Below are 23,177 nucleotides of genomic sequence, written 5' to 3'. Positions count from 1 at the left end.
CTTTGTGGGTTGGCGTTCGTGGAGGGAACACTTAGTTAGTTAGTGCTCCTGCTTTGGACTTTGGAGATAGATTAGGATAGATTTAGTTTGGCGCGTGTGTGTGTGTTTGTTTGCTTCTTTCTGACTTATAGCTTAGTTTGCCCTGTGTTTTTCCCTTACTTTGATTTAATATAAACTTTACTTTTAAATTTTGGAGTGTGTGTTTGGTGGGTTGGTTGGTTGTCCCCCCCCCTTCCCTTTCTTAAAGCCTGACTGTGTTCCTGCTTTTTTGAAAGCTTTCTTTTGAAAGCATACATACACTTCTTGTCCCATTTCCCTACATTTATTAGTAATATTCTTAAACATATTATTATATTCTTTTACATATTCTTAGTAGTATATTAGTATATTCTCATACATATTATTAGTAGTATTAATATTTTATTTTTCTTATACATATTAGTAGTAGTGTTTGGTTGGTTCTTTCCCCCCCTCCCCTCTCTTAAATCCTGATTGTGTTTCCTTCTATCTATATACAAAAAAATACCAAAAAAAAAAATTCTCTTTTTCTTCTCTGTGTAACTTGGACTGAGTGTGCTGCTTTTGTGAAGTGCTACAGGCAGCCACAGATTGAGCATTTTGGGGAAAGCATACACACACTTCTTGTCCCATTTCCCTACATTTATTAGTAATATTCTTCTTAAACATATTATTATATTCTTTTACATATTCTTAGTAGTATATATTCTCATACATATTATTAGTAGTATAATATTTTATTCTTCTTATACAGCATACACACTTCTTGTCCCATTTCCCTACATTTAAACATATTATATTCTTCTTATACATATTCTTAGTAGTACCTTATACATATTATTAGTAGTATTAATATTTTATTAGTCATCATGAAAAGAGGGAGCAGGCGTGCTGAAAGCAGCAAGGCTCAGGCTGGCACCAGTAAGCAGGCTGCCTCTCCTGCTGTGAAAATTAAACGGGCAACTCCTTGGCTGACTGCTCCAAAACAGAAGCAGGACAAGCAGCAGGCAGAGCCACTCTCTTCTGCAACTTGTGCCCGGCGTTCTCTTTTTGAGGGTGGGAATGGGAAAAGTGCCCCTTTACAAGAGGCAGGTGGCATTAGAGGAGGAGGAGTATCCCCAACTCCATTATCCTTTCAGCCCACGAGCCCGCTGATGGACCTAGACGAGGTCCTCAGCACAGTGGAGGGGGAGGAGGAGGAGGCGGTGGGCCTCCAGGATGTGGGGGCTGAGGAGGAGGAACAGCAGCAGCAGGCCGAGGCTCTCTCCCCAGTCTCATCCCACACCCCTGTTTCTGTGGCAACACCAGAGAGCTCAGGCGGGCAATTGGTGGTGTCACCACGGAAACGAAAGACAAGCATCGTGTGGGACCACTTTGAGTTGGGAGCGGATCCCCGCTTTGCTGTCTGTCGCCACTGCAAACTCAGCCTAAGCAGGGGTTCATCTACAGGGCATTATGGAACCAGCAGCATGAAGATGCATCTTCAGAGGAAGCACCAGTTGGTCTTGCTGGGGAAAGAGGCGGGCAAGGCGACTGGTTCCAGGGGAAAGCCGAAGACTGCTGCTGGCACTGCCACTCTAAGCTCTCCATCTCCCATCCCCACAAGGGTTAGGCAGGCAACCCTGCCGGAAATGGGGTGGGGGAAGTATGGACCCACAAGATGGCGTTTTCCAATGCCCACCCAGGGTGCTACTGTGGTGGGGCATCTGCCGGGACTGACTCCTCCCCAATACTAGATCTATGACATGTCACTCTGCCTGCCCCTCTGCTAGCCTGTCCTCCTCGGTGACCGACTCGCTGGGATGGTTTGCGTTTGCAATGCGTGACTAACTGCAGTGCTGGCTTAGAAACCAGCCATCCTTGCCTCACTTCCTTGTGCCCCAAGAAATGCCCGCAGCCTGCCTGCCTGCCCGCCCACCTCCCCCGGGGTGCTGCTTTGGTGGGGCATCTGCCAGGACTGACTCCTCGCCTGCTCTGCCTGCCTCTCTGCCCGCCTGGTGCCCGGGAGATGGGCTTTGCGGTTCGTGCCCAGCACCCTCCGGCACGCTTGCTCCCAGTTGTCCTCCTCTGTGCCCCTCAATGCGTAACTGCTGGCTTAGAAAGAAACAACCAGCCATCTTTGCCTCACTTGCTCCTTGCGCCCGCTTACGGGTTGGTTTGCTATGCGTTAGTGCTCAAGCCATCCTTGCGGCACTACAATGCATGCTGCCTGCCTGCCTGCCTGCCTTCCCTCCCTTCTCCCCTTCCCGCCTTGCAGGGATGGTGTATGTGTCTTGCTTTGACTCAGGGGAGAAGTCCTTCCTGCGCTCACTTAGACTTTATCAAGTTCAATAATCCATTTTTCAAGTGTGGAAGAAGATTTAGGGTTATCTCATGGCATGTTGGGATTTCCTTTGAACTGGCCCCATTGAGCTGTCTGCATTGCCTGACATACTGGAGTGCCCGATTTTCAAAACTTCCCCTAACATCAGGGGATGATGGGATTGCCTTGAAACTTGGCATCCATGTGGACACATGGGTAAGCTGTCCTAGTGCCGTTTGAGGTTTCTAACATTATTATTATTATTATTATTATTATTATTTATTTATATAGCACCATCAATGTACATGGTGCTGTACAGAGTAAAACAGTAAATAGCAAGACCCTGCCGCATAGGCTTACAATCGAATAATGCAAATTGACGTAGTTGTAGAATGGGACTTGATTTGGGGTGCCAAAAATCAGGGGATGATGGGATTGCCTTGAGTCTGGGCATCCATGTGGACACGTGGATAAGCTGTCCTGGTGCCGAGTTTGAGGTTTCTAACATGCAAATTGACGGAGCTATCCCAAGGGGTGTGAATGGGGTGCCCGATTTTCAAAAATTTGCCAAAAATCAGGGGATGATGGGATTTGCTTGAAACTTGGCGTCCATGTGGACACGTGGATAAGCTATCATGGTGCTGAGTTTGAGGTTTCTAACATGCAAATTGACGGAGCTATCTAAAGGGGTGTGAATTAGGGTTATGGGTGGTGCATTAGAGGTTAGAGCCGCGCCAAAAATCAGGGGATGATGGGACTGCCTTGAGTCTGGGCGTCCATGTGGACACATGGATAAGCTGTCCTGGTGCCGAGTTTGAGGTTTCTAACATGCAAATTGACGGAGCTATCCCAAGGGGTGTGAATGGGGTGCCCGATTTTCAAAAATTCCCCCAAAATCAGGGGATGATGGGATTTGCTTGAAACTTGGCGTGCGTGTGTATACCCCCATGAGGTGTCATGGTGCCAAACGTGAGGTTTCTAACTTGAACAGAAAAAAAGTTGTATACTTTTTTAGCTTTCAATGCAACCCTATGGGGGGGAAAAACGGATCTCCGGATCCAGATCCGGATCTCCGGGCGAAGCGGGCCGCTCCGAAAATGGCGGATCTCTAAGTGAAGCGGAGGGTCCGTGCACACCCCTACTAGAAAGACCATGCATATGTGTACAAAGTGATGAAAATTATTTCATATTGCTGCCTCCTGTTAAAAAGGGAGTTAGGAGAGAAAAAGCAAAAGGCAGAGCAGAATGAGCTTTTACCAGTCCAATATGCACACAAGGCTAAATAACAAAATAAGGCCCCACCCCACAAAACACCTCACAAAAAGACAAACAACAAAAACAGAGACCACATTGTTCTCTAGTGGAAAAAAAGGTAAAACGGCTTAACTCTCAATATTCTTGCATAAAAGGTAAAACACTCTGCAGGTACGGATGAGGCTGCAATATTCCCAAAACAAAATTGCAGGTATAGATGAGGTTTCAATATTCCCAACACAAAGCTAAGGGCCACATATAAGAAATACTGCAGGCATGGGCTGCAACTCAGAATTCATACCCACAGCTCCTCCTTGCCCTGGAATCAAGCAGAATGAGTTATGTGCTTCATTTTTTTCTTACATGAGGATACGGGAACAAGGATCAGGTTGTGCTTCTCCTCAGTAACTCCTCCAAATTCCAAACCCTTCTGGCAGAACTTCTTTCTGCTTCATAGGGCTTGGTCTGACAGGTCTTCTGGTTGTAGCCTGCTAGTGGAGAAGATTGGTTGTAGTCTTCTCCACTACTAACTCAGGAAGGATTCCTCTCTTCAGGCCTGGCCTCACACTACTTCTACATCTTTCCCTGTGGTAACTGTCACAGAAAATTACTCTCCAGTTAAAGTGACCAACAGTCACTGTTTTGCTGGGTTTTTGCTCCTTCATGAGGGGCCCGGGAGGGAGAATTTTGAATATTATTAATAATGTCCAGGGAAAGGACATATAATATTGAATATTATTAATAATGTCCATGACCATGAGCTCATCAAGACTCAGAGAAAAGTCAATAATCAGAGAAAAGTCAACATCTATGTTTATAACTGAATGGAAACCTTTTATAGACTTTTTGCAGGGACTAGAAAAAAATGATCTCTTTATTTGTGGATTCAAAGAATAAAAAAGAAAACTTTAACATAATAGAAAGAGGGGGATTTTTTCTTTTTTCTTTGGAATTATAGAGTAAGAGAAAATATATTTACATATTTTTCTGTGGAGAAAATTGAAGTCCATTTTAATTTTGTATGTTGTTGGTTTTTTTGGTTGTGTCTGCTTGTTTGTGTTTTGAAATAATAATAAAACATTTAAAATCTGCAAAGAAAAAAAAAAGACTTTGCTGCGGGCTTGGCTGGGGAATATCTGCGCACTTTCTGGAAGCCCGGAAAGTGTGCGTCCCCATTCCCTTCACCCGCACCAATCGAGGCCTGAAAGGGCCTCTTAATGCCTGCGGCAATTTCTGGTATACTCTTTGACTAAAGTGCTTAAATCAGTTTAGATAGATAAGCAACAGCTTGAAAAGGAAAGGAACCTCTCGTGAAAGCACTGAGTCATTATTGACTCTTGAGGGACGCCAGCTTAGGGCTTCCTAAATACTGTAATGAAATCCGTGACATGATACATTGCAGTAAATGCTGAGGGCTTAATCAAGGGCACACTTTTCAACAAATGTAGGTGGCCAGGTGAAAAGTGGTCCTCTCCAGGAACCCCCAGGGGAGAATCTTGTTATATTATTATTATTATTATTATTATTATTATTAATTTATTTATATAGCACCATCAATGTACATGGTGCTGTACAGAGTAAAACAGTAAATAGCAAGACCCTGCCGCATAGGCTTACATTCTAATAAAATCATAATAAAACAATAAGGAGGGGAAGAGAATGCAAACAGGCACAGGGTAGGGTAAACAGGCATTGGGTAGGGTAAAACTAACAGTATAAAGTCAGAACAAAATCAAGTTTTAAAAGCTTTAGGAAAAAGAAAAGTTTTTAGCTGAGCTTTAAAAGCTGCGGTTGAACTTGTTACCCCTGACCTTCTGCTACGACTCAAACTCAACAGTAGTTCAAGGGAGATTTTCTGCTCATCTTTCCAGCTCTTAGCTTGGAGCTGGGAGTGGAGAGAAAACAAGACTTTGACCCCAATGGTTCAAAGGTAGAGTCAGGGAGAGGTTTGCTCTGCTCCTTTACTGAATGGTTGCTCCAATCTCAAGCACACCCATGAGACTCCACCTCCTCAATAGCTCAGAGGTGTGTCCACTTGCAACGCCCATCAGAGACTCAGAGAGCTTTATCACACCAGCGTTATACTGTGCAATCACTGACGGAATGACGGTTAAAACCAATTTCAGTGTGTCGTGGTGCAGACAGATCCCTATGAAAACAAGATCAGCAACAAAAGTTATCTTTATTTCATCCTTCCCTTTACAGATTAGAACTAAGAACCAACCACAATGCTGCATTAGGCAGGATTTTCCTTTGCTTCTAGCACAGAATTTTAATCATACTCTGTTTTAATTTAATGTATTTTAAATATTTATTATGTGTTTTTATGTTTTATTTTTCTGTTGACTGTAATAAAAGGAATTGAATTGAATTATAAACCTTTCTATTTCTGCTTAAACGCATACAGATGTCTTTGATATTGTCAGTGTGGTGAAGCCAGATAGTGTTGTATTACAAGTTGTGGTTGTGTAATACTTTAGAGTTGGAGAGAACGTAGGAAACGTAGTTGAGTCCTTAGTCATCACCTGGTGGTTGATAGTGTGGGTGGCCAGCAAATCTGAAAGGGAAAAAAAATAGATCCTCAGAGGTAGGAGAAAGACTGTTGGCTAGCCACTGCCTCAAAAGGCGGTTTCACACCTTACGCAGGCCCTTTTCTACACGAGGGCGGTACTGCTGCGCCCAGCAGAGCAATCTGCTGCACAGTTGCATTGATGCTCCTTTGCAGCGTCTACATGCGAAGGAGCGCAGTTCAGGGTTTTCATAGACGGGGCCAGGTGCTGCTGCCGCCACGCCCACCCCCCGAGGCACGTGGGAGCATTCGCGCCCCCTCTTTTCTGGTACGGGTTTTTTTTTAAATTGGAAAACCGATTGTTGTTGTTTAGCTGTAAATGTGTAAATTTGCATTTACAGCTAACGGGGAAGAACGGAGGTGCAAACCATTGCATCTTAAGATTATAAATAATAAAAAGAGGGGAGGAGAACAGGGCAGCCAGAGTAAACTCCGTTCCACTTTCCCCCATTCTTTAAAATGCCCCCTTCCCCCTTTAAGTTTGTATTTCCCCCTAAAAACCATGGACGCACGATCATGAAAGTGGGGGTTGCTCGGTCCTCCGAAACAGATTGGGGGTTGCCTGGTCCTCCGAAATTTGTATTTGTTTTTGCAGACCTCCAGAGCATTCAATTTAAAAAAGGGGGTGAGGGACGGCACTGTTCCTCCCCCCCCCCGCACCCGTTTCTATGGTGGTGGTGGTGGGTTTTTTGCTTTTTTACAGCCGTAGAGCTGCCTCCGTTACCCAAGAAGTTGAGGTAATTGCCTGACTTCTTTGGAGCAGATTTTCCAGGGTTTGCCCCTGGATGGCTTCACATTTGCAGGTACGTCATGTACCCGAAAATGCTAAAGTGCGTATTTACGGCGGTGTAAACAGCCGTATGGAAAACCCCCAGGAATGCACCCACAACAAGTCAGAAATGTGATGCTCAGTCTGCATGTGGAGATGCTCAGTCTGCAATTGCCAGCTGCACGGCTTCCTAGAAAAGCAGTATCTGAACCATGGTGCACATCCTGATTATCTCTCCACTTAGCTACTATAGTGCACATACGTATCTAGACATTTTAAAAACATGACTTACGGTTCCTTTTTTAAGAAGCTCATGTTTCTATTAAGGCCGTCGATGGATTTCATGTCTTCCTCAGACAGGTGGAAATTGAACACCTGGCAGCAGAACAAAATGTTGAGTATCTAAGAACGTGTCTGCTTTTCTAGCAGCAGAGATAAAGTCCTCAGGTTCTGAAGCACATTCATTCAAGGGCTTCAAGATAGATGTCCCACACTGAAGATCTTCTATACTCTTAATAATATAAATTTGCTGAAGCAGTAGGCAAGGCTGGAGTCCTTATGTGATGTCCTTGGACAACAGGATCCCTGCCCCTCCTGATTTCTACTTTTGTAGGGTTTTTAAAAATTAAACTTTTTAAAACCAGAATGACCAGTAGGACGGCATGAGCACAATCAATCTCGTTCACTGTTGCCTCCTCAGAGCATTTAGAGGTATACTGCCTCAAAACCTGGAGGATCAATTTAGCCATCATGACTAATAGCCCTTGATAGACCTCCGTCTTCCGTGAATGTGTCTCTCTTTCAAATCATGTAAGCCTGTGGCCACCTCCAGATCTTGTGTCAGCAAATTCCATAAATTGAATTACGCACAAGCAAGGTTGTGTAAGCTGTCAGCATAAGGATAGGAAAAAGCCAGCAGAAGGAAGAATCAGAGAGTTGGAAAGGTCTTGGAGATCATCTAGTTGAACCCCTTGTTCAATGCAGGCTCTGCAATGATGGGTTCAGCTACCGCATAAAAACAAAAGAAGAACCTTGCAGGAGTAGACCAAGGGTCCATCAAGTCCAGCATTCTGTTCACACAGTGGCCAACTAGCTGCCCACAAGAAACTTACAAGTCGGGCATGAGTACAACAGCATCATCTTGCTCATGTTTACCAGTAACAGGTATACATAGGCTTTCTGCCTCTGATACTGGAGGGAGCACATGGCCATCAGGACTAGTAGCCATTCATAGCCTTCTCCTCCAGGAATTTGTCTAACCCCCTTTTAAAGCCATCCAAATTGGTGGCCATCACCCCATCTTGTAGAAGTGAATTCCATAGTTTGATTAGGCCCTGTGCAAAGAAATTCTTCCTCTTATCTGTCCTAAATCTCACACCAATCTGCTTCATGGGATGACCCCGGGTTCTAGTATTATGGGAGAGGGAGAAAAGTGTCTCTCTGTCCACCTTCTCCACACCATGCACAGTTTTGTACACCTCTATCATGTCCCCCCTTAATCACCTTTTTTCCCAAGTTGAACAATCCCATCTGCTGTAACCTCTCCTCATAGGGGAGTTGTTTCAGCTCTTTGATCATTTTAATTCCAACAGATGGCTACTAAGCCACCACTTACAATACCTCTAGTGAAGGAGAACCCACTGATCTGTTCCACTCCTGTGGGAAGATTCTCCTAATGTTTAGCCAAAATCTACTTCCCTGCAATTTCTACCCATTGGTTCTAGTCCTGACTTCTGAAGCAACACAGACCAAGTCAGCCCCGTCTTCTGCTTGGCAGCCTTTTATTTGAAAGATAGTTTTGTGCTTCATCGGTTTAATGATGCAAACGCAGCTTCACAGCCACAGTGGGGCCTCCCCAAGATGCTGCGATTTGAAAAGGTTGGGAATTTACTGTGGCTTTTTCAAATGGAGTGCCGTCAATATGGAGTGTCTGCCGTTGCTCAGGGGCCAATCAGGGGGCGATGCCTGGTGGAAGGTGACAGGTGATTGGTCGCCTTCCACCAGGAAGAGGGTGGCAGAAGGAGAGGCTGCCGTGAGAGCCCTTGAATGGGCAGTGGTGGAGTAAAGAGCCTGCCTGCCTCTGCAACTTCTTTCTCTTTTCTGTCCCGTACCAGGAGGGTGGAGGAGATGGTGGCAACGGTGGTGGCCTTTGCATTCTGGCACTCAACGCCTTCATAACTCACCCCTTCCTCCTCTCTCTGGGGCCAGGCGGGTGGGGAATAAGGTTAGGGGCTTTGCAGTGGCTCTCAACTCCCTTACCTACCTGACATCTTTGGGTAGTTGGGGAAAGGGCAGGAAGAGGGCGGGGGGGGGCAGCTGCCACCCATTAACCCTGTGCTCCCTCCTTGGCATCAGGATTACCCACAGCCACCAAGGGAGAAGAAAAGCATGGGGTTTGAGAGGGAGACGCCACCATGAAGACAGCCCCCAAGTCTGCTCCGTCTTGTACATGATAGCATCTCCGATATTTGAAAGAGAGGACTCTGCCCTAAGAAGTTTGCAATCAAGGTGTTTCGTCCTTTGAGATCTGACAAAAGGGCAAAAAAAGGAAAGGGAGAGGGAAGGGGAATGAGGGAAGAAGCAACCTTATTTTTCTTGAAGACCGTCCAGGACAATACTCAAACCTGCACTGTTCTATTCCTAATGTATCCCAGGACTTATCCTGGGTTATGGGGGGTACAGCGGGTGTAGGCCTCTCCTTGGCTGCTTTACCTTGATGTTTTCTTCCAATTGTTTTTTGATATTAGACTTCGAAAGGACCACGATGCCACGTTGGAACTGGTAGCGTAAAGCCACGAGAGCCGCGGTTTGGTTGTACTTCTTGGCGATCTCAGCCAACACAGGCTCCTCAAGCAGGACAGGGGTGCTCTGATCGCTCCTGTCAGAGAGCCACATGGAAAAAGGGAACATAGCTGGTGTCAAGAATACAGGAATCTCTCCTAAATTAATGCAAGCCCTGCCTGGTGTATCCAAAGAATCTTGTGCTTAAACCTTAGCTGGTTGGTTTATTTAATTTAATTTAGGTATTTAGTATCCCACTCTTCAGTCAATCCTATATAAGGGTAATGAATTCATTCCAGCTTTATGCCTCAACTTCTCTAGGCGTGAAAGCCTTAACAAAGTGGCACAAATACAATTAAAAATAGTATAAATACAATTTAAAAGCAATGCCCAAACTCATAAGAATAAGCAATGCAATTAAAAAAACAGTATTTTAAGACACATGTCCAGCAAACATCAGTCAATTATAAAAGCCATCTGGAAGAGTATGGATTTCCTGAGTATGCCTAAATATAGCAAACATGTCTAGCAAGAGTTACACGATGTTGGGGCCACCACTGAAAAGGCCCTGACTTGGGCACCTGCAGATAAATCTTAATTAATGATGGAGCTGAAAGCAGGGCAGCCAATGCTGGAGGTGATTTATGTGGGCATAGGCCCTCCCTAGGATAACCTGGGGCCAGAGGTGGGGGAACCTTTTTGCCCTATTAGGTGGGGCCAGGCAGTGTCACCTCCAGATTTTTGAGGACCCATGGGTGAGACCAGCTGGGGTCTGGACTGTCAACAAGTGTTCAACCAGGCCTATCATTGACCCTGGCCCTGGGGCCAGAGGTAAAAGTGGGCAAGACTTCACACACAGGTATTCACTCAGTTGCACAAACACACTCACTCACACAGACATTTCCTTTCTTACCATATAGGATCCCTCTGGGAACCCAAGACAAAATATCCTTCGACAAGGATGTTATTTGATTTGCAGAAGTCCAGCATCTTACTCCGGTTCCAATAAACATGGCATTCAATCTGCAAAATTACCAGCCCCCAACACAATCCCAAAGTTAGATATCTGGTGATATGAACAAAAGCACAGTGAGATAAAAGCAAGAGAAATACACCATCCCATTATGCTGATCAGTGTGTGTGTGTGTATGTGTGTCTAAGATGTGCATTGTGTTTTCTGCTGTATTTAAAAGCCAATTCTTAGGTGTGCTGTTTGCACTATCACCCCACTCATCTCTGATGATGATTTACATTTCTGTACTGTCCCATAGCCGAAGGTCTCTGGTCGGTTTACAAAATATACGGCATTTTTTCTGGAAATTGAAGTATGTTTTTTCCTACCACATTCTCCCATTCTTATTAATACATTAACCAAATGGGAGCACTAAAGCCCCATATGGTAGGCACAGAAGAGACAAACATTTATGACCAAGAAGCAATTATATATTTCACAGTAAACGTACTTTCTGTGATGTAAGGTCATATCAGTGATATGGATAGGATAGCAGCCTGATTTTCATTTGCAGTTTATAACTCAGTTGTAAGAAGTTTAAAAGGCACCGTTACCGAGGTTATTTAAGGCAGAAGCTGCCATAAAGTTTGGCTTACATGTAAGACTACCATACATGCCACTGGCCTTGAGAGACTCTGGCCAGAAACAGATCAGATTGTATATACTGGGAGACTTGTGAATGGTCTTGGCTATTTGTCCTAAATAAGCATGTCCTGAGGAAGCATTCCCAGCGAAACAGGTCATGTGTACTGGACTCCTGTTCATTGAGTTACCACACGCTGTATAATTGCTTTCATCATATGAATGTACTTTATTTTGATTATTACTAATATATATGTTACATGCAACCAACACATAGGTATACTTTTGAAATATAATAATTGGCTATAAGTATTTTGTTTAAATTTGTGATATGACATGTGTTTGTATACTGATGTGATTTGTTATGACTTATAAACAATATGTTCACATAGTTTGAGGCAGTGTAACGTAACTTGTCAATAATAATAATAATAATATTAATAATAATAATATATACATATTTTCAAAAAGATTTTTTATAATTGTCTGGTTCATTCCTATTTGTGGTTGGAGGGTGCTCTACCCCAGCTTTTGTCGCATTATTCTCAACCACTGCCTCCCTTCATTTAAGTAGCACACATAGCATAAGATAGTATAGAGAAGTATAGGAGGGACAGCGAATAGAGCCAACGTTTGGTTCTAGAGCTCTGATCAAAAACTGGTTCTATGGGCCTAGTTTGAGCCAGAGTGAATTTTGGGATGTGATTGTTGGGTAGTAGAATTATTTTACTTAGTTAAAGAAAGAAGTTTAAAGGGGGAAGCTTCTTGTTGATGCACCTTTTTTTTAATAGATATGTTGTCAACCGCAAAGTACAGACACAGGAGGCTGAAGGAGAAGTTGGAGACTTTTCAAGTTTCTTTGGAATTAACAAAGACAAGGTCAACAATGATTTTAGTAGATGGGAGGCACTTAGATTTAGAAGAAGGGGCTTGGAAGGTGCTAATCCACCTTATGATAACCCATCAGCCACAATTGTTTTCAAGTATGGAAACAGGCACGGAAATTGGCATAGTACAAGGGTATAAAACACAGAGCTTCGCCCCAAATTCCATGTTCTGCCTTCATTCAAGATTCCAAGGGTCTTTTCCAATCCTATACAAAGGGTCTTTCTTTGAAGTAAAGCAGATCCTTCACTGGTGAAAAGAGTAAGCTAATTTGATTCTTTTTCTATTTCTGCACTAAAAATATGAAAGGTATGTGTGTGTTCCATGGCTGGCTGGGAATGATGGGTGTGGCAGCCCAACACATCTGGAGAGCACAAGGTTGGGGCTGCTCTATGGCATTGGCAGACAGCACCTGTGCACATCCCATTTTCAACACATCACAACTACTTACACAACTGAACTATGCAGAGTCTCTGACTAAGCCACTGTAGTCTGATTAATAATGCAGGCCATCCAAGATGTTTTGCTGCCTGAGGCCAACAAGATGGCGCCCCCTCACATTCCATGCACAAAAGACAAATGGACCGGCAGAAAAAGAATAGAATCTCTTCAAAATTAACTATTGGAGAGCATCCTCTATTGCAGCTGGAGGCCGCATGCAATAGGCCTCCGGCCACATGGCTCACAGCTGTCTCTTCCAACAGCTCGCTGCAACCTCCCAGCCTTTGCTGCCTGACTTGACTGCTTCACTCTGCCTAATGGCAGAGCCAGCCCTGTTTACCAGGCAGTGACTTTTTGTGATCATCAAACCTACAGTCTTCAACCCAGCCTAGACGCAGAATACATAATCCTTCGGCGATGCTTGGAACAAAAACTCCCACCAAAGGCAATTGCACGTCACCTGGTTTACAACAGGCTTGTATTTCAGTCCTGGCTTGTTCAGGATCATTTCCAGCAGCTTCCGGTTGAAGTTGGACACTCCAATAGACTTCACCAAGCCAGCATCTTTGCATGCCTCCATTGCCTGGCAAAGAAAACATGCCATGTTCGGTAACTCTTGTAACTCCTACTCATTTCCAAGCTCAGTTCAAGGTGCTGCTGCCAACCTCTAGAATCCTAAAGAGCTTGGGACCCCCAAACCCTAAAGGAACACCTCTCCCTATACCTGATGATCTCCCGACCAGATGTTTTAGATTACAATTCCCAGCATCCCTAACTACTGGTTACGCTGACTGGGGCTGATGGGAGTTGAACTCTAAAACATAGGCTGCCTTATACCAACCCGCTCATTGCCTTAAGTTAGTCTTCTCCATTTAGGGGAGGTTTGTTGCAAGATCACAAGCGAAAGCACCTTCCCGGTGGTGTCCTCTTGACTCCAGTGCCCTCCGCGTAGAAGGATAATTGGCACCAAAAGTGCAGCCTTTTCAGCATCAAGTGAAAATATGTGACAACAAGCCCTCAAAAAGAGCCCTTATGTGATTCATTGTTCTAGACATTCCTCCTGGGAGGGCAGCTAATTGTGCTATGTCTCTGCACTGAGAATCATTTTGAATTATTCAATTGCTTCCAATGTAGAGACATTTCAGAATTACCTGCCCCACTGGACGCACAGGGGCGATTCCAGGTATCAGCCCGGGATATAGGCTGGTCTAGCAAAGGCCATAGACAGAGTACTTTTAATCCCTGTTCCGTTGTTCCACATAACAACCCTGTAGAGTTCACATTCCCATTTTGCCCACTGGGAAGGAAGAGTGTAATATGCTGAGATGTAGTGTAGCAATAGGGAACATTAATGAGTTCAGGCATGATTGGCAGAATTCTCAGCCGCACGCATATTTTAAGATTACAGGAGCCCACTCAAGGTCTTAACTAGGCACCTACCTCCCATGTTTTACGAAGATCGACATTGTCAAAAATCATTTTTTTATCTTCTCCCATGGGAAATAAATCTGGTCCAGGCTGGAAAGGCAACAAGGGAAATAAATCCACCTTAAATTATTTGCACAAGTGATTTCTTATTACTTATCTCTTTAATAGTGTAGACGTCATTCAAAGGATAGTCATGGAAAGGGGGTTAACATAGTAGAGGCTGACGCCCTAGTACAGGAATGGTAGAGGAGTTAACACAGCAGAGGCTGACAGAGGAATCTGCAGAAAACTCAAACCATAAAGGGTACATTTCACATTTTTGTCAATTCCAGAGGGATCCAATGCTGTTTTATCCATGATGGAATCCCCCCACCCACTACAATTTTAATTCAGTATTTGCTTTTAAGCAGTCCCCTGTTTTTATCTTTTCCCCCATAGGAAAAAAGGGTCTCCTTCTACCCAGGTCTGCATCGTATCTCTGCTACTCCTATCTTTTCCTACATCACCTGCAACATAGCTCCCTCTGCAGCCCATTTCTTGGTCTGCCGGCATCCTCTTTATCACACCTGGTACTCTTTTCTGTGCTTCCCTGCCTCACAGGTTTCTCTGCATCTCCATTTCTCAGTGAGTAACGAAGAGATACATTCCATGAAAAATGGGAGCTCCCATAATCAAATTTTAGGAATTACATTTTTTCTAAATATGCATTGTAGGTTTAAAGCACAACATCAGTTTCTGTAACACAAGGGATGTACCACTAAATATATTCAAAAGGGATAAAGTGGTTTAATATACCTCTTTTATTCAAGAGGCAGCTGGACAACCATCTGTCAGGGATGCTTTAGGGTGGATTCCTGCATTGAGCAGGGGGTTGGACTCGATGGCCTTGTAGGCCCCTTCCAACTCTGCTATTCTATGATTCTTTGATTCTATGTATTCCCAGAAAACCGTGGAAACTGTACTTTCTCACAAAAGTACAGGGATAAATGAGCTACATACATAAAATTGTTTAATAAGCATTCCCAGAGAATCCCAGAAACTGTACTTTTGTGAGAATTTCCACCACCGTCACCAAAATTACAGTTCCCAGGATTCTTTGGGAGAAGCTATGATACCTGCACTAGTATAAACTGGATAAATGATTGTAGTGCATATATAGCCCTTGGTCCTTTCCAAGATATAATAGCCTGGTCTTGTTTTGCTCCACTGAAATATTGTACCCTTAGCCTTGTACGACCTAATGTCCTTCAGGCATTTTGGACTACAACACGCATCACCCAGGATCCCTGGGCAAGATGGCTGTTGCTGATAGGTATTGTAGTCCAAAGCCTCTGGGAGTGCCAGGTGAGGGAAAGCAATTATTATTATTCACAAAATCGTTTATATAATTGCCTCTGCAAACATGAGGCTTCATGAGCAAAAAATGTTTACCTTTAGAGAGTAAGGGTTGTGGATTAGGAATAGATCAATATAGTCAAACTGCAGCTTCTTCAGCGATTCTTCTAGGCATGTCCGAACCAACTCCGGTTGGTGGAAGGTACTCCAAAGCTGTCAGAAATGTAAATATGCTTATTCTTTCACACGGCAATAGAATTATAGGGTTTCAAGTGGAACAGATCTTAGCCCTGCTGCATTTTGCTTCTTACGTGTAATCTCTCACTCCCTGCTGCTAAGCAAACCAGAGGCTTGTCTTGATGAGGGATTTGCCTGGGGGTGGATCCAGAGGGGCGGCAGGTCATCTATATGATGCAGCTGCCATCCTGAAGATGAAATGTGAAGGGGCAACAGCCATTGGCCCTTGTCTGCCACCGGAGGTGACCAAATGGGTGGCTTGCTGATTGTTGAGGCCCGATGGAGTGCAGAGGCAGCAGGGCTGCTCTTGATCTGCACGCGCACCGATTCTGGAACCTGACCTGGGGCAGAGGGTGGAGAAAGGGGGTGATGCGAGACAGGGGGCGTCTGGAGGCCCCCCTCCCGTTGGGTGCTCCCTTTCCTCTTGCAAGGCCTCCTTTGCTCACCTGGATCTTAGCCTCAGGCAGTTGTGTGAACTTGGCCATGTCCTTCCAGGTGCCGTGGGTAGGGCAAGGTAGTGAAGACGTGCTCCAGCTCGCTCCGCTGGCCATGGCAGAAAGAAACCCCACACCCTCCCTTGGCATCAGAATTAGCTGCCACCACCCCACAGCAAAGAAAGCACAGGGTTTTGCTTAGCTCGGCGGCAACCTGGCAGCTGGGATTGCTGTGAAACCAGTTTCAGTCGGTACTGAAAACTGTGGCTCAAAGGAGATATTTAGTGTTTGGGGCCTCAGACCTTACTTCTGCCTTGGGGGCACGTTACTTGTCCTTTGCCACTCCTCTCATGGCAGCCATTTTGTGGTGGTGCCCAGGACAATTTATCAAATTGCCAAATGTGACCCAGCCCCCAAAAGGTTGCCAATCTCTAATTTAGAGCTGCTACAGGGCTGATCTAAATGTTTCCTTGTGTTGGGGACATCACTACGGGCCAGAAGGACTTCCGATCCTTCCACACAATGTTCCTAATCCTCTCCCCTTCCGCCGTTTCTGTCAGAGCTCCAGCAATGGGGAGTTGAAGAGTAGGGATCTTTCTGCAGGGGTGGGGGCCGAATCCAATATTGGATCGTCTTATCCAAGATGGGAAGTATATCTCTGGCCTTGGAGGAAGGTTCCCAATCTATCCTAAGTCATCCTCCCAGGGGTCATTGGATCACTCAGTCATATTCTGTTGTGCACAGCAGAAGGTCATGCTAGAATGGCACTCTGAGAAATAATGTGAATTATTGGTGTTGTGGTGAGGCAGGTTGTCCTGTTATGCAAAATTGCCCTGGGCAGTAAAGATGAGAGATGCCACAGTATTAAGGCTCAGTTGACTTTCTGCCCACCTGAATACCTGGCATTCCACCTTCAACATCCTGAATCTTTCTGACAACCAGAAAAAGCAAAAGAACAAAAACCAACCACTTTAAGAAAATGGAAGTCCATTCTTGCTAATAATTAATGCAATACCACTTTATAACTACTTTTAAACTAGCATAATGGCTGTGAAACATGTAATTGAATAATGATTTTTCTGTGATGCATTCATTGTGTTTTATTCATTAAAAAAAGAACATTCAAACTCGCCTACCTTTCCAGTGTAGAAAATGTCTTCCCTTTTTACTGTCCCATCTGCAATCTTCTCACGAACAGCGCGTCCAACTTTCTCCTCAATCTCGTATACATATGCTCCATCAATATGGCGGAAGCCAACTTCTATAGCTATTTTTGCAGCCTCCCCACACTTACTTTTTTCAATCTGCCAGTTGAAACAGTAAAAATATTGCTCAGAGAGTCGGATCCAGACTTCGTCATGCTTGAAGTGTACCCATTAAAATCAACATGACTTAACTAAAGAAACTAAGAATTTAGTCAGTTTGCCTTGACTAAATTCTCACTGATTTGATTGAGTCTACTCGAAGCATGACTAAGTCTGGATCCAACCCTAGTTCCTTGTTCAAAAAGGTGGCTGTGGTTCAGTGGAAGGCCAAATGCTTTGCATGCAAAAGGACCCAGGTTCGATCCCCCAGGTCTCCAAGTAGGGCAGGAAAGACTCCTGTGTGAAACTCCGGGGAGCGGCTGCCAGTCAGTGTTGACAATACAGGCCTGTAGTGGAATTGCTCCGTTTAGCTTAGCAATTCCCCGGCCGGAGAATGGGGGTCTGACTCAGCCAGCCCAGACACACGCCCCTTCGCTGCCACTTGATAACCCTTTACAGTCTAGGTTCTCAAGGAAACCACGCCACACTCCAGAATAGGGACCAAAACGCTTTTATTCTTCACACACACACACTTCTATAAGGGTCCTCACATTAAGGTTAACACTTAGGAGGTTTGGGGGAAGAACATGGACAAAGGAATAACACACAAACAGCAGGGACTAACACTTCACCCTTCCCTTTCACACACTCAAGCCTAACAGAACCCGCACTCGCTCCCCGCTTAACACCCCACCCCCCAGCCGTTACTCCGGCAAGGTCCCTTGCCCCAGTTGTACCCAAACCTAATCTAAAACAAAACAAACACCTAATTTCTGCGACTCAACCTTTGCTGCTCACCCTGACTTGGCTTGACGCCACTCGAGCTAAACTCCTTCCCTCAGCGGCCGCGTGGAGCCTCCGCCATCCAGCCGGTCTGGCCTGGATGCCCTGACTCACCACACACACGCTGGACTCCTAACACCCACAGGAAAGAGGACGGACCCTTAGGTGCTCAAGCCTGTTATCCCTTTCTGGGACCCCCTTGTCACCAGACCCACCTTGACCAATAGAAACCCCATAGCAACCCACACCTCTCCCGAAGGGAAGGGGGAATGCTCCCAGACATTGCACAGCTGCAACTTGTTACTCTCCCCAGTTCCAGCCCAGGGAGGCGTTATCAGATGCCAGGCGTTTCTCGCCCAGTGCGGCCTTGGCATTTGGACTTGCTACTCCCTTTTCAAACACAATAAACTTTTATTCTCCCTGGGATGAAGCAAAAGATGTTCTCTTAAAGGGACCATGTGCTCAGCCCATGACAAGGCATAGCTGGACAAATGGTCTGACTCAGTCTAAGGCAGCTTCCTGAACATAGAATCATAGAATAGCAGAGTTGGAAGGGGCCTACAAGGCCATCGAGTCCAACCCCCTGCTCAATGCAGGAATCCACCCGAAAGCATCCCCGACAGATGCTTGTGCAGCTGCCTCTTGAAGGCCTCCAGTGTGGGAGAGCCCACAACCTCCCTAGGTAACTGATTCCATTGTCGCACTGCTCTAACAGTCAGGAAGTTTTTCCTGATGTCCAGCTGGAATCTGGCTTCCTTTAACTTGAGCCCGTTATTCCGTGTCCTGCACTCTGGGAGGATCGAGAAGAGATCCTGGCCCTCCTCTGTGTGACAACCTTTTAAGTATTTGAAGAGTGCTATCATGTCTCCCCTCCATCTTCTCTTCTCCAGGCTAAACATGCCCAGTTCTTTCAGTCTCTCTTCATAGGGCTTTGTTTCCAGACCCCTGATCATCCTGGTTGCCCTCCTCTGAACACGCTCCAGCTTGTCTGCGTCCTTCTTGAATTGTGGAGCCCAGAACTGGACGCAATACTCTAGATGAGGCCTAACCAGGGCCGAATAGAGAGGAACCAGTACCTCACGTGATTTGGAAGCTATACTTCTATTAATGCAGCCCAAAATAGCATTGGCCTTTCTTGCAGCCATATCGCACTGTTGGCTCATATTCAGCTTGCGATCTACAACAATTCCAAGATCTTTCTCGTTTGTAGTATTGCTGAGCCAAGTATCCCCCATCTTGTAACTGTGCCTTTGGTTTCTATTTCCCAAATGTAGAACTTGGCATTAATCACTATTAAATTTCATTCTGTTGTTTTCAGCCCAGCACTCCAGCCTATCAAGATCACTTTGAAGTTTGTTTCTGTCTTCCAGGGTATTAGCTATCCCACCCAATTTTGTGTCATCTGCAAATTTGATCAGCATTCCCTGCACCTCCTCGTCCAAATCATTAATAAAAATTTTGAAGAGCATTGGGCCCAGGACTGAGCCCTGCGGCACCCCACTCGTTGCCTCTCCCCAGTTTGAGAAGGTTCCATTGATAAGTACTCTTTGAGTCCGATTCTGTAGCCAACTGTGGATCCACCTAATAGTTGTTCCATCTAGCCCACTTTTAGCTAGTTTGTTAATCAGAATGTCATGTGGTACTTTGTCAAAAGCTTTGCTGAAGTCAAGATATATGACATCCACAGCATTCCCACGGTCCACAAGGGAGGATACCTTATCAAAAAATGAGATCAAATTTGTCTGACAGGACTTGTTCTTGACAAATCCATGTTGGCTTCTAGTGATCACCGCATTGATTTCAAGGTGTTTACAGATTGACTTCTTTATAATCTGCTCCAGAATTTTCCCAGGGATGGATGTCAGACTGACTGGTCTGTAGTTCCCAGGTTCCTCCTTTTTGAAGATAGGGACAACGTTAGCCCTCCTCCAGTCGTCCGGCACCTCACCCGTCTTCCATGATTTTGCAAAGATAATAGACAAAGGTTCTGAGAGTTCTTCTGCTAGCTCCTTCATTACTCTAGGATGCAGTTCATCGGGCCCTGGGGATTTGACCTCATTCAAGAAAATTAGGTGTTCTTTGACCATTTGTTTATCAATCTCAAACTGTAATCCTGCCCCCTCAACTTCTGCTTCACTTTTTCCAGGGGTGTCATAAACCCGCTGGAAAGACCCTGTTCAGACCACACGCTAAGCCACAGTTTTTAAGAACTTTGCGTTAAACGTTATGGCTTAGCATGTCATGTGAACCATTCCTAACCATGGTGGCTACATCACAATGGTTTCAACACGCTCACTAACCCTTTGCTGCAAAAGGGTTAGTGGGCTAACCATGTTGTCTGAACAGGCCCATCGGGAACCACTGCGGTGTACTGGTGGCAGTGTCAGATTAGTGGCCAAGTTTGCCAATGGCACCAGATTATTTAAGGTGGTTAAAACAAAAAGAGATTCTAAGGAGTTCCAAAGGGATCTCTCCAAGCTGAGAGAGTGGGTATCCAAATGGCAGATACGGTTCAATGTAAGCAAGTGTAAAGTAAAGCATGTTGGGACAAAAAAATCCCAACTTAAGTATAGCCTGATGGGATTTGAGCTGATGGTTACTGGCCAAGAAAGAGATCTTGGGCTTGTGGTGGACAGCTCGATGAAAATGTCAACCCAGTGTGTGGCTGCTGTAAAGAAGGCAAACTCCTCGTTATTCATTATTTGAAAAGGATTTTAGGATAAAACTGCCATTATCATATTGCCTTTATACAAAGCTATGGTGTGACTACACTCAGAATATTGTGGACAGTTCTGGTCACCTAAAAGGAAAAAATGTAGAGCTGGAAAAAGTATGGAAAACGGCAACTAAAATAATCAAGGGACTGGAGCATTTTCCATTTGAGGGAAGGTTGCAACGGCTGGGATTGTTTAGCTTGGAAAAAAGGAGGCTAAAGGGAGACCTGACAGAAGTGTACAAAATTATGCTTGATGCGGAGAATGAGGATAGGAAGACATTTTTCTCGCTCTCCCTTAATACTAGAACCCAAAGGGGTCGTCCCATGAAGCTGATTAGTGGGAGATTCAGGACAGATAAAAGGAAGTACTTCTTCACACAGTGCATAGTTAAACTATGGAATTCACTACCACAAGATCCTGAATTTGGCCATCTGCACCAGATCTCTTATGGATGTTGATTGTGCTTAAATCCACAGATTAGCAATTTTATTATCTATATATCCTACCGTCTTTCAGTATGCTAGGCCCCAATAACCCAATTCTGTTCACTTTTCAGAAACCAACAAATAACAATCTAGTATCTTTAGTGGTTTTGTAACACTCCCTCTTCTTTCTTTATCCCTACTTTGTACTGTTTTATATAATGGTGTATCTTCTTGTTTTATATTGGTCTGTTGACTGTAAATAAACAAATAATACAATAAAAAAAATGTGGTGATGGCCACCAATCTGAATGGCTTTAAAAAGGGCTTGGATAAATTCCTGGAGGAGAAGGCTATCAATGGCTACTAGTCTTGATGGCTGTGTGCTACCTCCAAGATCAGAGGCAATAAGCCTGCATATACCAAGTGCTGAGGAACACGGGCGGGAAGGTGCTGTTGCACCATGTCCTGCTTAAATGTTCCTGGTCAACAGCTGCTTGACCACTGTGTGAACAGAGCGCTGGGCTAGATGGACCCTTGGTCTGATCCAGCAGACCAAGGGTCCATCAAATAAGGCTCTTCTTATTTGAAAGCTCTGCCTTGCTCACAGTCATAGTAGCTACAAAAGGTTTTTTTGTTTTAGAGGACCATTTACGCATAATATGAGTGGTAGCAATCTTCAAAACTCTATCCAAAGCAGAGCTTTGCAAGTCAGGTGGGTGGAATTTGGCGCACTGCCACTTTCTGGTACTGCTACATTTTAGTTTTGTTGGTTTTTAAGCTGAAGTAAACTATTCTTTAAACTGAAGCTGTGAAAAGGAAAAAAACACCACCCACCATGCCAATAGCATACCGGAGAAAAGGACGTTTCCCATTGTAAACAGGAACCGTGCTGATAAGAACTGTGCTGATAAGAAAATAAGAACACTGCTTTGAGCAAAATTGCTGCAGCGAAAACCTGCAGCCACCCGTATTGACACAGTATGGCGCTATCGCTACTGATCGATTTTGCAGAGACACGTGTGCAAGGACACATGCAAGGATTCCGTTACGGCAGGACTTTGGGGCAGAGGTCCAGGGCCCGACTCAACAAAGTGAGCAGAGCGGCTCCCAAATGTAGCGGGGTTGAATTACGACATCTGAAGGAAAGGAAGTGCTGCACATTTGCCACCTAAAAAGCCCCCCCTCAAAATTTAAGTTCACCTAAGGGCACCTCTGGGTGTACACGGCGTGGGGACCCCTCTCGCAGGAGCTCTGCCCCGGCTCCAGCCTTGCTCCAGCGCCCCACTGGTCATCACGACGAGGCGTTTAGCTCGTCAAAAACGCATGTTACGATTAGAACAGCGAGAATCTGAACCATTCACTTACAGCATCCGGGGAATAGGTGCCAAACCCCAGCACGGGGATTTTGTTGCCATCGTTCATCAGCAAGCCCTGTTCTTTGCTAAGGGCCATTTCTGCAAGCGCTTATTCGGGACTTGACTGAAGGCTGAGGTTTCGTCCGGCTCCTGCGAAAGCAAACACTTGAGTGGCGAAGGAGGAGCGGCCGAACGTTTTATTCTGAAAAACATGGGCGGAGACAGAGTATCTTGCGCCAGCGGCTGTTGCCATTACATTGGTATTAATCCAACCACTATTTGGAGACCACTTTTGTGCTAAGGATAGCTTTGGTTGCTGTCTTTCCTTTCATACTAATACACTCTTATGGATTGGGGGGAAGATTTAACTTTCCCCTTGGAAGCTGCCTCCGTGGTGCCGGTCTGCCGCCAAACCCCGTGGTATCGCTGGTGCGGGGTGGTGGCAAAATAATCCCCATCGCGGGAGGCAGCGCAGGCTTTGCGGCAGCCATTAGGTTCGCTGCCCCTGCCCCTGCCCCTGCCCCTTTCGGTGGCCAATGGGATGTC

The 23,177-nt window shown here is 45.1% G+C and overlaps 1 protein-coding gene across 1 annotated transcript; it reads right to left on the bottom strand.

Annotated features, from left to right (window-relative positions):
• Positions 1 to 5,737: 5,737 nt before the first annotated feature.
• On the bottom strand, positions 5,738 to 22,829 carry LOC134404180 (aldo-keto reductase family 1 member C3-like). Its single transcript, XM_063134828.1, has 9 exons — positions 22,642 to 22,829; positions 17,184 to 17,351; positions 15,473 to 15,589; positions 14,054 to 14,131; positions 13,074 to 13,196; positions 10,607 to 10,716; positions 9,625 to 9,790; positions 7,205 to 7,287; positions 5,738 to 6,131 (listed from the first exon to the last, which is right to left on the bottom strand). Exons 1-9 carry the CDS (start codon positions 22,726 to 22,728, stop codon positions 6,089 to 6,091), a joined length of 975 nt encoding a protein of 324 aa, XP_062990898.1. The 5' UTR covers positions 22,729 to 22,829; the 3' UTR covers positions 5,738 to 6,088.
• Between the last annotated feature and the right edge of the window lie 348 nt (positions 22,830 to 23,177).

This window comes from Elgaria multicarinata, chromosome 9 (genome assembly GCF_023053635.1).
Source record: "Elgaria multicarinata webbii isolate HBS135686 ecotype San Diego chromosome 9, rElgMul1.1.pri, whole genome shotgun sequence".
Lineage (NCBI taxonomy): Eukaryota > Metazoa > Chordata > Lepidosauria > Squamata > Anguidae > Elgaria > Elgaria multicarinata.
The sequence above is the reverse complement of the archived record's forward strand: the minus strand, read 5'-3'. Positions and strand labels throughout refer to the sequence as shown.

Bases quoted from the DNA above. Each gene is read 5' to 3' on its own strand.
- LOC134404180 (XM_063134828.1), bottom strand. From the start codon at position 22,728: ATGGCCCTTAGCAAAGAACAGGGCTTGCTGATGAACGATGGCAACAAA. The intron at 17,352-22,641 runs GTAAGTGAATGG...TTCAACTGGCAG, and splicing joins GCACCTATTCCCCGGATGCT to ATTGAAAAAAGTAAGTGTGG. The intron at 9,791-10,606 runs GTAAGAAAGGAA...GCTCTCTGACAG, and splicing joins TCCCAGAGGGATCCTATATG to GAGCGATCAGAGCACCCCTG.